The 13,640-nt window shown below is 35.7% G+C and overlaps 1 protein-coding gene across 1 annotated transcript in view; it reads left to right on the top strand.

Annotated features, from left to right (window-relative positions):
• The first annotated feature begins 2,188 nt into the window (after positions 1-2,188).
• ND-13A (NADH dehydrogenase (ubiquinone) 13 kDa A subunit) overlaps positions 2,189-13,640 on the top strand; it is a 45,114-nt gene continuing 33,662 nt past the window's right edge. Inside the window, exons 1-2 of the mRNA XM_090397741.1 lie at positions 2,189-2,345; positions 6,739-6,792. Of these exons, the coding sequence (XP_090253867.1) occupies positions 2,211-2,345; positions 6,739-6,792 (189 nt within the window). The 5' untranslated portion in view covers positions 2,189-2,210. The remainder of the gene's footprint in view (positions 2,346-6,738; positions 6,793-13,640) is intronic.

Below are 13,640 nucleotides of genomic sequence, written 5' to 3'. Positions count from 1 at the left end.
CTTTTCCTCCAATACTAGTATTTTGACACTAAGAAATTTTAAATTTTATATTTGGTCTTCATTACTGAAAAAACAAACAAACAAACAAACATATAGATGCAGGCTCCCAAAGTGAAATACGTAATTTATTACTTCTCTTGTGAACCATCCAAAAATAAACTGCAATCAGAAATATCATGTCGTTAACAGCCGACTAGATAGCGTACCTTCTCCCACCAATGAACTATGAATTCAAAACAATGAACTCGCAATGGGTATGAATGTTTGTAATTATTTTTAGGTAAGAGATGAATTTTGTCGTCTGATCTGAGACCACAGCACTGCTTATTGGAAGGTTGAAATGGTTTCAATGGCTTCTAAGTTTGGCCTCAAGAGCACGATTTCCTGACCAGGTTAATATGAATAAAAATTACAACGAAAAGTAAATAAAATTACCGGAATGCTAAAAAAATTCCCTAGTCAGCCCACCTATAATTAATATCAGTAATAGCCATAAAAATATCATACCCCACTGCAAAAAAATGAAAAAAAGTGGATTAACCATGCAACATAGCTGCGTTTTGTTTTCTTCCCAAAAGGTGATTCATCACATTGAACGTACAAAGCAACCACTTTAGATTATTTATGTTTTTGATAATAAGAAAAGTGGTTATTATGAATCAGAAATTTTGTGGGGTATGGGTTAATAACTTTAACATATTCTCGTCGTGACGAGGGAATCCTTTGGGCTTTTTCAGTTGAAGGTGAGTCAGCCGATTTCATACAAGGTAGCAGGGTTTTCTCCCTGAAACTCGGGTTTTACATCCCGCGTACAGACAAAGCGGCCTTCAGAACACAAGCAATTTACAGACAAAAAATACTGTTGGTGGTGGTGGTGACGGGCGATAGATGGCGTTGATAGTAGTGGTGTTGTAGTTGGAGAATTAAGTAGTAGTGGAGAGGATGAGGTGTATTTGGTGAAGTAGAGTAGTGTGCCCTCCCCACGAATAGTCCTTAGACTCCTTGGAGGTGTCACGTAATAATAATAATAATAATTAACATATGTGGCAGACACTAATATGAGAAAAGAGGTGGCTGAGTTGGATGTTTTAGGATATTGCAGAATCTCAATGTATATACATATTATTATTATTATTATTATTATTATTATTATGTGACACCTCCAAGGAGTCCAAAGACTCATCGAGGAAGAATGTGCCAACACCATCGAACGATTGACCTTCTTCTAACTACTAACATCGCTCAAACTTGCTCAATCAACCAACCTTTGCTGGCTTTTGATTGAAATTAATTGATAAATGTTTCATGGCCAGGATTAGAACGCTAGTTTCTCCAATCAAAGGGCTATTCATAGCCAACTGAGCTAAGGAGGATCGAATCGAACTTTGAACGCGCTTTCTTCGGTCAGCTTAGGGCTGTGGACACATAGGCAACTCACACTTAGCTACACCATATAAGATCGATCATTTGATTGAAAACACTTAATAAAAGTTTCTTAGACAGGATTATAACCTAATTTCTCCAACCAAAGGGCTAGTCTTAACCAGCTTAGCTAAGGAGGCAGTTGAACGCTACACAATAAAACAATGATAATCTTTCCACGTGATACTATATAAGTAAATCAACTCACGGAGGTGTTCCTTTCTGTAGTTTCAAGTTTCGAAATAAACCAGAGTTTGCGTGTACCAGCAAATCCTTAATATTAAAGTAAGGGTTTGCTGCTTCACCAAATTTTAATATCATAATACCTTTTGGAAGATTTATAAAAATCAAGTGGATATTAGATCCAGCATTATTTCAAAGCCGAATGTAGAAACTATGAAAGTTTCGTAAAGAGACTGCCTGGTCTCTGAAGAGAACCGACCAGTTCGAAACAGTTGTCAGGCCAGGGAAACCGTAAAAAATTGACAAAATTAGAAAGCATATATACTGACGCCTGGGCAGCATGAGTGTTTTCTAAAGTGGTCTGCGCTAGGGCGACTCGTAAATGCCGGTGGCCATACTCTGGTTAACTTATTTGCACGAAACTTTCATAGTTTCTACATTCAGTTTTGAAATAATGCTGGATCTGATATCCATTTGATTTTTATAAATTTTGCATCGCTGAACTGAAGCCTTTTTCGCTCTTTATTTTAGTAAATACCTTTTGGAAGTTTTTTACAATTCAGCTCATATGTTAGATTAGTGGCGCTGAGGATTGTATTTTTGTCATGGCGGCTGCAAGGTTAAGTTCTGTGTTAGTAAGAAATGGGACATTTACAGGGTATTTATCGCGTAATTTTCTCAGTGTTGATAAAAGTAAGAAACCCTTTGAGCCAGAAGAAAAAGTAACTCACACTGGTCAGGTTTGTTTACAGTTACATAAGGGTTTTTCAAAATGTGACTGGATGGAATTTTGCAATGGGATTTGTCCTAAAATTATTCCTATGCAAGACTCAAAACGAATTAATACATTCAGAATTTGTTTTCCCGAAATGTAACTATAGGTTACCACTTGTTAGAAAAGGCTGACAAGCAGTAGAGCTAGCAAGGAAGTTTTTTAGCAGGCGGATATATATTTTAGTAGATGGATGCTTGGCTGTCTTGCAATGATGCCAAGATAATTTCATATTGCAATTAAGAATGATATATATGCCGTGTTGTTTTGGTTACGCATTCAGAGGTTAAGATTTTATTTCACATACTTGGAGAGTTGTTCTTTTGTATTAATTATGAGTACTGACCAGAAACTCTTCTTTTGGATTAAGCAGTGAACCAGATATTTGAAATATTTATTTTTTAATCAAGAATATATTCAAATGGATTACAATGATATTCTTGTCAAAAATTTTTAAATCATGTTAAAAGTAATATTATTATTAGCACTGTATACTTTGCAGTGTTAATAGTAAATTCTCAAGGCAACTTCAAGGGAGTTGGCATATTCATAGCAGATGTGCAATCAGTTAGCAGCATGTCTTATTGTGGTGCTTATCCACAATGCGTCCGCGTACTTATCCACTAGGCTAACCGTCTGCACGGTTAGCCTAGTGGCTTTGCGCTTCGCAACCATATGCCTGGGGAAGGAGTGTCCTAGGTTCGATTCCCGTCCACGACGTGAGGAGCTTAAGGATCTTCCTCAGCCATAGCCAAGTTAGCCGGTCTTGGGCGTGGGCCGCAGGGTTTTTTCCGCCAGTTTATCTGAGGTTTTTCATCCCGCAAGCAGGCAAACCGGCCCCGTGAACACACAGGTTACAGTCATAAATACTTACGGCAAGGAAGGCAACGGGAAACCACCTTGCTCATAATCATCTCTCCCTAGAATGGTAGCATATAGCTACCCTCCCGCGGCCGTATGGCAGATGGGAACCAGAAGAATATCCACAATGCATTTTGTCAGTGTATTTTACACATCACTTTGAGTAAAAAAACTGTACTCATCACTCCCTTGCTCGCCACACTTCAGTCATAGCTTCTTGTTTTCCTCTGTTTGCTGAATAATCCCCTGGGTATTAATCTGGTTATGCCCCCTTACCAACCCAGAAATAAGTTCCTATTGTATAATCCCTCCTCCATTTAGTAATCAAGCTCTACAGTTTACATTTCTCTTGTCTCTCGTCATGACTAGTTCCACAGCCCTGATGTTGTTATAATTCCTCATCACCAAACCTGCTTACCAGTTTTTCTGTGAATCTCACCAAGAAAGGTTGTAAACTGTAGAGCTTGATTACTAAATGGAGGAGGGATTATACAATAGGAACTTATTTGCTTCATAGGTAGGCAAAGGTCTATATAATCTAGAAGTTGTGTACTAGAGACCAAACATGGAACTTTCCATGCTACTTTAGGCCTTTAATTAACAGGATAATTGTCTACTATATAGCAACGAAATTCATTTCCATATAAAGATATTCACAAGTATATCTTTATCTATGAGATAAGGCTATCCTACCCATGTAGGATAGACTTATCTTCAGTTTTCATGTCAACTTTATCATCTTTGATTTCTTTTACATTACTTTTCTCCTTTTCTAGGCTTTTTCAATAGCTTCCAGAAAACATTTTGCCACCTTTCTAATATTTATTTTCTATATTCTTACCAAAGTCTTCCCACAACTTTTGTTTAGCTACTTTTACATTTAGCTTACCCCCTCTTAGGTTTTTGTCTGTATTCTTTGAGGGCATCTGCTCACTTATTTACTATGAATTTTTGATATGCTTTCTTCTTTTCCAGAACTGCTTCTTTAACTTCTTGTGTCCCATGGGGGTTCTTATATTTCTATGCATACAGACAACTTCATCACATATCTCCCTAGCTAAATCACTGTCGTCTTCTTCAGAATTTGCCACCTGAGACTCCAAGATTTGGTTATTGTTTTCAAACTGCTTTAAATTTTCTTCAGTAATGTTTGTATAGCAGAGTTTAGTTTACCTGTAAAAGGATGAAACACTGGCCATAACACACATTTATAGACAATACACTGGCCTCATAGTTGCAGATGTAGTCTGAAGACTATGAGGCCTCATAGTCTTCAGTAATGTTTGTATAGCAGAGTCTAGTTTACCTGTAAAAGGATGAAACACTAGCCATAACACAAATTTATAGCCAATGCAATAGCCTCATAGTTGCTTCAGTTGTAAATAAAAAAAATAAAAACTAAACAAAAAAAACAAACAATTGTGACAATCATCACCTCTCCCTCCCACAGTTTCTGAATCTCATAAGCACAGTTTCACTGATTCTCTGCATAGCATTCTGCACTCCAAAGTTCAAAATCTTAAGAATGTTAGAATAACATCTTCACCCATCTCTTTAAAAGTTTATTTCAGTCACCCTGAATGTATTTGACATTAGAACTTATAAATCTCCCAAACTTTGCATGTTCATGAAACAACTGAATATCGCCTATCAACCACATGAAATGTTATTAACAAATAAATTATTATTATTATTATTACATCACACCTCCAGGGAGTCCAAAGACTCATCGAGGGAGGGCATCAACTCTACAACCCTTTGTCTCACTACTCCACCAACCTTCATCTAACATCAACGCCATCTACCACCGACTACTACCACCACCACTGCTGCTTTCACAGACAATCACAAACATCCATGCCCACAGTGGGATTCGACCCCACAGCCTTTTGGCTGGAGAACTGATACGCTGACCACTCGGCCAACCAGGCCACAGTCCTGTCTTATTAACAAGAAGAAAGATATCCTACTTCACTTCCTTTTACTTTTGATAATCTTTCGATCTCCAGTAAGATTATTTTTTTCCTTCTTGTGAGTTAACTATATAAACGATAGCTAGTTTAATGGATCTGTGTTTGTGAAAATACAATAGAATAGGCATAAAGTGGAAAGATTAGGTAGAAACATCTGTAAGAAAGCATTTGTAAAGATTGAGAGGAAAGTCATCTATTAAGCAGATAATTCTCTTCTTGATAACATCTGGTTTTTTTTTTATACACTCCTCCAAATGTGAAAACAGTATTCTAAGGATGGACAAATTTAGGATTTATATAGTGACAGTTGTTAATGTGAGAAGGAGTATCTTAAAGGATAAATCTTTTGGAGGATGAAGGGGGCTATGTGCATAATGTGTTTGTGCATGGAAAGGCTAGTTTGTCAGCCCAAGAAAAGAAACATGATTTTGACTAGTATGGTTTCAGAGATTCGAGTATTATCAAAGTCAAGGAAAGTGATTTTTTTTTTTTTTTCAAAACTGGTCAACATCTATATACAGTTTTACCCCAAATTTGTTAAACCAATGTCTCATCCTCCTTCATTCTATCTACCTTTCTATACTGTTTTTCCCAATGAATAAAACCCCAACTTTTAATAAACTTGTTAATAGATTCTTTCTTCTTAACTATATGCCCAAACATGGCACCATTGTGTTACAGGTCTTGTGACCTATTGTGTAGAATGGGGTGGGGGCATACAGGGTTTGTCAAATAAAGATGTAGTGTATGGGCTGCCATCCGCAATGTGAATGGGATTTGAAGTTAGTGAAATAGGATCATTAATGTATAGGAGGAATAACACAAGCATAGAGCCCTAGGAAGCTCTGACATATTTAGGGAATTCTGAACAAAGGAAACAGGCAAACAACTCACTTTGCAAAGAGCAGAGGCAGACCATAACATGTAAACTTTTTTAGATATTCCCTAAAAATATGTTTTAATATATCATCCGACTCCACAGCTTAATTAATATCTTACACTTCCAGTTTATTCACATGTAATTCTTCTAGTATTCATTTTCCTTCTGGACTTTGCATAATATAGCTTTCACCAATATGAAAAATACACTGGTTATTTGCTACCATATTTCAGAGTCACTTAATCATTCTTTTTTCTTGCCATATAACATAATTCCTTGAATTGATGTTGGTCTACATGGCTACAATAGCCACATAAGCCAAAACATATAAAAATTATTTTCCTCAAATGTTGCACTTTTCATTCTTTACTCTGCTTGTGTGCTTTTTTAGCCTGAATTTAATACCCCCTATTCAAATTCAAATTTTGTGGGTGACTAAGATCTGTACAAAAAAACTTATATTTACTTGATTATAACTGGTTTTGTTTGAAATCAATTTCTGTCAAAAAAAAAAAAAAAAAACTTTGTGTAAAGTAAATTATTATATAAAGTTATATTTCTAGAAATATTTTTCATTTTCATGGCACTTTAAAAATATTTCTGGTAGTTTCTAGTATTATCGTATGATTTTTTTAAAAATTTTATAGGCATGGAATAAAGATGACTATAGGCTGGTTCGCTTTATAGATAGACCGAAACAAGTAAGTTTATACATACACACATAAAAAATTGCAAATCTCATCAGATACCTTACAAATTTCTTATGATTTAAAACTGAAATAGTTACCTTTGATGCAATATATAATTTACTTTGATTTATAATGTTCAAATTCTATGATTCTCATTCATAGGTAATCAATAATTTGATAAGGATAGTATACTAAAATTACTTTTACCATAAGTTTTATGTGTGCATGTATTTTATGATATATGCTGGTTCAGGCCTCTGCTGGATTCATTCAGTTTCCTTTAGCTTGGTTTAAATAAAATATACGGATCTCTGGTTTGCTTTATTAAACATATATATAGATACAGAGGAGTGTTTAAGGGTTACAGCTGTATAACTGAGAGGAGACCTCCATTTAGCCTTTAAAAGAATGCAGAGAGTCAACCAGGGCTTCTGACCTAATGTCCAATCCTCACCTGGATATATAACGAAAGAGGATGGGCTGGCAATTTGGGATTTAGCTGTATTCTTATTGGCTTAAACCACAATGTAAAATGATGGTACAACATAACAGAGTTTCATGCAGGCTGGAGCATTGCCAGTTAAACAAGGTCCTCGTTTTTGCCAGGAAACCAGTGCAAACAGTGAAAAGTCAACAACTGGAACAAATTTTGAAACACATCCCAATGCAACATCACCTGATTTCAAGATTGGTACTATCAACATAAGAAACCTGAATGGCAAAGAAATGGAACTAGCAGAAGAATTGGATAAGTACCAGATCAAAGTAATATAGGCGATTGAGACAATAAAGGCAAAAACTAGTGAAATCTTTCTAAGCAATAAATGCAAAATGTTATATTCGGGCAATAACCATCAGAGAAAAGAAGTAGGTATAGTATTCAATGTTAAATATGAGGCTAATCTTCTTGAATTCAGGCAATATCAAGTAGTGGGTATTCTGATATTCTGGACAAATATCAGAATGGGTAACTGTACAATGAGATTTACTTGTCCCTATTGTCCCACAGAAGTTTCTACTATGTTGGAAATGGAGGAATTTTTTGAGGCTTTAGAGAAAGCAACTGACCACAATGAAAAAGGAAACGCTGGTCCTTGTTGGGGATCTAAATAGCAGAGTAGAAAATGATTGTCAGACATACAGAAACATTTGGGAAAATTTGGAGAAAAGTGCAAAGCATTAATAATAATGGCAAATACCAGTTATTGCTCAAGACATGGACTGGTCATTATTAACACAATGGTCCAATGTAAAAATGTGCACAAATTCGCATGGAGAGAAGAGGAAAGGAATAAGAAAGTCTCATTGACTATGGTATTGTTGATAGTGATGTTTTCTCCCTGGTGTAGGACACCAGAGTCTACAGAGGATTTGAAATTGGAAGTGATCACCATTTAGCCTTGAGCAGGATAAAATTGAATTCCATACTGAAAAGAGGAACATGTAAGAAAGTTTTAATTCAAATGAAAGTTAAGCAGCTCTTAGATATGAACTGTACACTAAAATACACATGAAAAAATGAAAGAATTTGAGAACAGGAACCAAACCGTGGAGATTCAGGGGCAAGCCCTGAAGAAAACACTGATTGATTCAGCCAGAGAGGCATGTGGTGAGGTTGTCTGCAAAGTTAGAAAAATCAGAACTCCATAGTGCACATAGGAAGTTAAAGAGGCAGTGAAGGAAAAGAAGAAAAAGTTCCTACTGAATAAGTTAGCTTGTGCTCGTAGAGAATACAGAGACAAATGTCATCATCAAATTCCTGATATATACCCTCAAGGGGTGTACAGGATACGATAGTACTAGATGAAAAATTTATGTCATCACTAACTTCCTATTTATAATTTTCCTCCAAATAAGTCTGTTACCTGTTAAGAATCCAATATTATCAGGTCTTATATTTCTGTCTTATAAGACACTTTTTACTGCATCAATCCACCTATATTAGTCTTTCTCTGGGTCTTTTTCCTCAAATCTGGCAGAGAACACTTGTTTCGCTAATCTTTCCTCTCTCATTCTGTTTAAGTGACCATACCACTTGAGATTAGATCTGCTAATGCATTCCTGGATGCTGACAATATCAACTTCTTTCCTAATATCCTTGTTCTTAATATGATATTGCCATTGATGCCATCTGTTCATGCCCCTAATCTTTCTCAGGACTTTCATGTGTAGTCTCTAGTCTTTGGTCAAGTGTTTTATTTCTAACCCAGCTCTCAGATCCATAAGTTAAAATTGGTTTGGACACTGTCTTGTATACAGTTAATTTAGTGTTTTGGGTATTTTTCTCTTATTCCATATAAATTTATTCTGCTGACTTCCTACCATGCCAGCTTTGTTGATTCTGTTGTCTATTTCCATATTTAATTTATCATCTTCACTAAAAATGGTGGCTAAGTAGCAGAGACAAATGTAAGAAAGCTAAATATTGTTTAAAACAAGCTAAACAAAAGTCATGGGAAGACTTTGGCAAGAATATAGAAAATAAATATCAAGAAGGTGGCAAGATATTCTGGAGGTTGTTGAAAAAGCTCAAAAATGGAGAAAAGGTGCTTTAAAAGGAATTACAATGATAAATGTGACATGAAAACTGGAGTAATTACTTTGAAAAATTGCTAAATGAAACAAGCAGTGATGACAGCACAGTGGTAAAAAAATTCAACAGACATGCAATCAGGAATACCTCTCCATACTTGAACTAGAAGAAGCTATCAAAGCCTGAAATGTGGAAAGGCAGCTGGAGTAGATGATATTCAACCAGAAATGCTCAAGTATGGAGGTATAGAAGTGGCTGCACTGCATAGTTCAGAAGGCCTGGACAGAGGGATAAATTCCAGATGATTGGAGTAGAGCTCTCATAGTATCCATATATATAAAAAGGGAAATAGAACAATGTGAGAATTATAGAAGGTACTTCCCTATTGAGTGTCCTGGTTAGATTTATGAAAGTGTACTTGAGAAACGGTTGAGAAGGATTGTGGAAGGGAAGCTTGGTGAAGAACAAGCTGAATTGAGGCCAAATAGAGGCTGTCAGAATTACATTTTCACTTTACGACAAATAATTGAGAAATCGTGGCAACATGACAAAGATCCGTGTTCAAGTTTTGTATGTAGACCTGCAAAAGGCATTGACAAGGTGCCAAAAGAAAAACTATTCAAAATGCTACACTTATATGGCATCAATGGGGGTTTTGGTGTTCCATATATACGTAATTCAAAATATAAACAATAATAAACCGTAAAATAAATTTTTATTTTTCAAAATGAAGCAAAACTTATAGTAAGATGGAAAATAATGTTTATTTTTGATTACTTCAACTTTATTTAGATTTGAAAAGTTTTTTAATACTTTTTTTAATTGTAAAGTCTTTGATCAGACTTTGTTGCATAGTTGTTTTGATGGGATTTTTAATATACTTCAACTGAGAAAATGAACGCTCAGCTGAGCAATTTGCGACTATTAACGTTAAAAATATATGAAAGGCAATGCCTACATTTGGGAAGGCACACTCAGCACACTACAATTATTTTATAAAGTTCAGCATTACTGAATCTTGTTTTTACATTTTTTGTTGTACTGAACTTATGGCGCACATATGAGTGAAACTGCTGAAGCTCAGCTGAGAAATTAGTGTTCAAGTCCTCTGGGTAAGCATCAATCAACTTTTGACAACACTGAGAATACCTTTCAATTTCGGTAGATGATGAAGTCACTAAAGTAGCATTATGAGGCACATCACTTAGAAAAGAAAATCTCTCTGATATTTCTTTGTATATCTCTCCTCTTCTTCTCATCTTAGTTTCAAGTTTGTCAACAATTGTGTAAAAGGTAGTGATACGAAATTTATCTCTGGCATTCAGATATACTTCTGGAGCATCTCCGTCATTGGGTACCTTCTTTCTGATACATTTGCGAGTTTGAGCTGCCTTGTAATCAACATCTGGTAGCACTTTGTTTGTAGCTGCTTCGTATCTTTCAAATTCATTTCGTGAAGTGCACAATTGGTCAGCTAATGATCCATACAGATCTGCACATGTTTTTAAATTGACGTCCTCATTCTGTAGAACATGGCTTACTCTATGAAAATTTTGCAAAATCTCATACCAAAAATTCAACATAAAAACGAATTCTAGCTCTTGTATCTTATTTGCAATATTATCTACTTCTCTTCTAGTGTCTCTCTTTTGTGACTGGTCTTTGGCTGTATAGTCTAATGCTTCTGAAAATTGAAGGAAAGATTTCAAAATTGCTGCTGTTGCCATAGCATTCTGCCTCCCATCTGGTATCAGAGAGGGATTTTAAGACATTTTCATTTCCAATAGAACCTTTCAGAATTGTCCACCGGCTGGTTGAAGCTGAAAAAAAAGGTATAGAGCAACCGCACTGTACAGAAGAAATTAACCGCCTCTTGACAGCAGTCAACAGCCTAACGAATTTAGTGAATGAGCTGCACTGGGCACATATATAGCAAACTTGTTTTTTTCTAAAAATTTTTGCTGCATCCCCTTATAACGCCCAGACATGTTAGCAGCATTGTCATAAGACTGACCCCTACATTTTGAAAAGTTTAGATGACGAACTTTATGTAAGTACTGCAACACCTGATTTGCCATTTCTCACCGGTATGTCTTTTCATTTCCAGAAAGGTTAAAAAGCGTTCAATAGGCTGTCCATCTTTTAAGTACCTAAGTACAACACTTAACTGGTTGATATGTGACAGATCTCGTGTTGAATCAACCGACAAACTAAAATAACCAGAAGATTTTACTTCATTAACAATAAGCACGTGGACCTTTTGAGACATGAGTTGAATGAGTTCCTCACAGGTGGCTTTGGACAGATAAGAAGAATTTCCTTTGCCACAATTTCTGTATTTTGCAATGTGACTAAAAATGGATCAAACTGACTTTTGAGCTCAAGCAGCCCTAAAAAGTTACCATTTTGCAATGATCCAAATCTTTCTTCTGTTCCTCGAAAAGCCGAGCGATGTTCAGCTAACGTACGAATAACAGCTATGACACACCTCAGGACATGTTCCCAGTAATCGCACTCTTCCTGAATTTGTTTTTCCAACTGTTGTCCCAACCCTACACCTTGTTTGCGAGTTAAGTATGTTAGCATAGAGTCTTGGTGAGTAGTGCTTTTTTCATGTTGATCAATTACAATAGTATTTCGCCAGTCACTGATCCGTTCTCTTGTAACAAAATGTGAAAAATTTTTAGGAGCAAACAGTTTACAAACAAAACAATAAACTGATCCCGTTGATGGTGAATACAATAACCACTCTCTCTTGTATTCCTCACCATTGGCTTTTGTCCCAACAAAACATTTCTGTGAACAGTATCTTACTGGTTTGCCACTACTGCAATGTCGGTGAGACTTGTCAAATGACCCATTGTGGTGTTGACAGTCACTGGGTCCACAAGCAGTCCAATAAGCCATGTCATCAGCCGAAAAATCAAGCCACAACCCTGGATCTTTTGCTATATTTACTTCATCCTTTGCAGACTGAATCATTTCACCACCATCACCATGGCCCACTAAACTTTCATTTTCAGCAATTATTTCAACCTCAGAATGTTTTGTAAAGCAACTTGCATCAACATTTGCAGTAGACATATCAAGAGAATTTACAGACAAAGTGAGATCAGTAGTGAGCCATGTGCTAGATGAACCTGCTTTTGATACCTTGACGATTCCAACATCATATTTTGATTTTGAAGTGATCAAAGTGGTATTTGTGTCCACTTGTGATGACGGAGATTGGCTCTGATCAGGAATTGGTATATAATGTTGTGGAACTTGTGTGAAGAAATCAGTCAGCTTTGCAGTCTTGGAATCTAATTCCAAAGTCTCCTCTTCTTTTTTTGATAGTTTTCGCTTTTGTGCACCACTTGAAACTGAACACGTTTCATCTTTTTTCTGTTAAATACAGAAATAAAAAGATTATTTTGTAGAATATTACGTGGCAATCAACACAGTTACACACAGGCAAAATCATACGAACAATTTAATTTTCGGCTTACAGCTGAATCTTGTGCTTTCGTGCTTTAATTATCTCTTATTTTACTTGAGTCGCAACAGCTAGGCCTTTTACCGGAGCTGCGTTTCTCAGACAACCATGTGATTTGTTTTATATTTACTTCTGGAGCCTTTTATAAGACATAATTTATTAAAACAAGCCCTAAAACAGAGAGGAAAATAAAAAATAAAATGCTTACGTTAATTATAAAAAATTACCTCATTTGACACAATGGTAGTGTCAGCAAGCGTCTTGAGCAATAATACGGTGTAAACGAACCGTCATGCACGTGGTTAGAGTTTTATTAGGCTTTCTACACGTTATTTATTGAAACAAAGTAGGTAACAGAAAAGATAAAAACAATGAAAAACTAATTAAAAGTTAATTTAAATTAAAATCGTCATCTAACTAAAGCAGAAATTCTGTGGTGTCCCCCTTTCTACGATGCCCTAATCACGTGCTTATTTTGCTTAATGGTTAATCCAGCCCTGCAAGCAATACTTATACTTTAATTGAGTTGTAAGCCAGCAGTCAGAATTGAAAGAAGTATAGGAAGATGGTTTAATGTTAAATTTGGTGTCAGACAAGGATGTACATTATCCCCTCGTTATTCATTATCTATATGGATCATATTATGAAGAAAAGTGATATTAAACCTGATATCAAAATTGGTGATGTTAATCTCAGCTCTTTACTTTATGCAGATGATATCATACTTTTAAATAAATCCTGTACAAGTCTTCAAGATTCCCTGACTAAATTGAATAACTGTTGTAATAAATTTGGTATGAAAATCAGCAATAACAAGACAAAGACAATGAAAATAGGCAGAAGCATTGA

This window comes from Typopeltis vanoorti, chromosome 9 (assembly GCF_054136105.1).
Source record: "Typopeltis vanoorti isolate ZY-2024b chromosome 9, IOZ_Tvanoo_1.0, whole genome shotgun sequence".
NCBI classification, from domain to species: Eukaryota; Metazoa; Arthropoda; class Arachnida; order Uropygi; family Thelyphonidae; genus Typopeltis; species Typopeltis vanoorti.
Note: the sequence above shows the minus strand (reverse complement) of the source record. Positions and strands in the feature narration are given on the sequence as shown.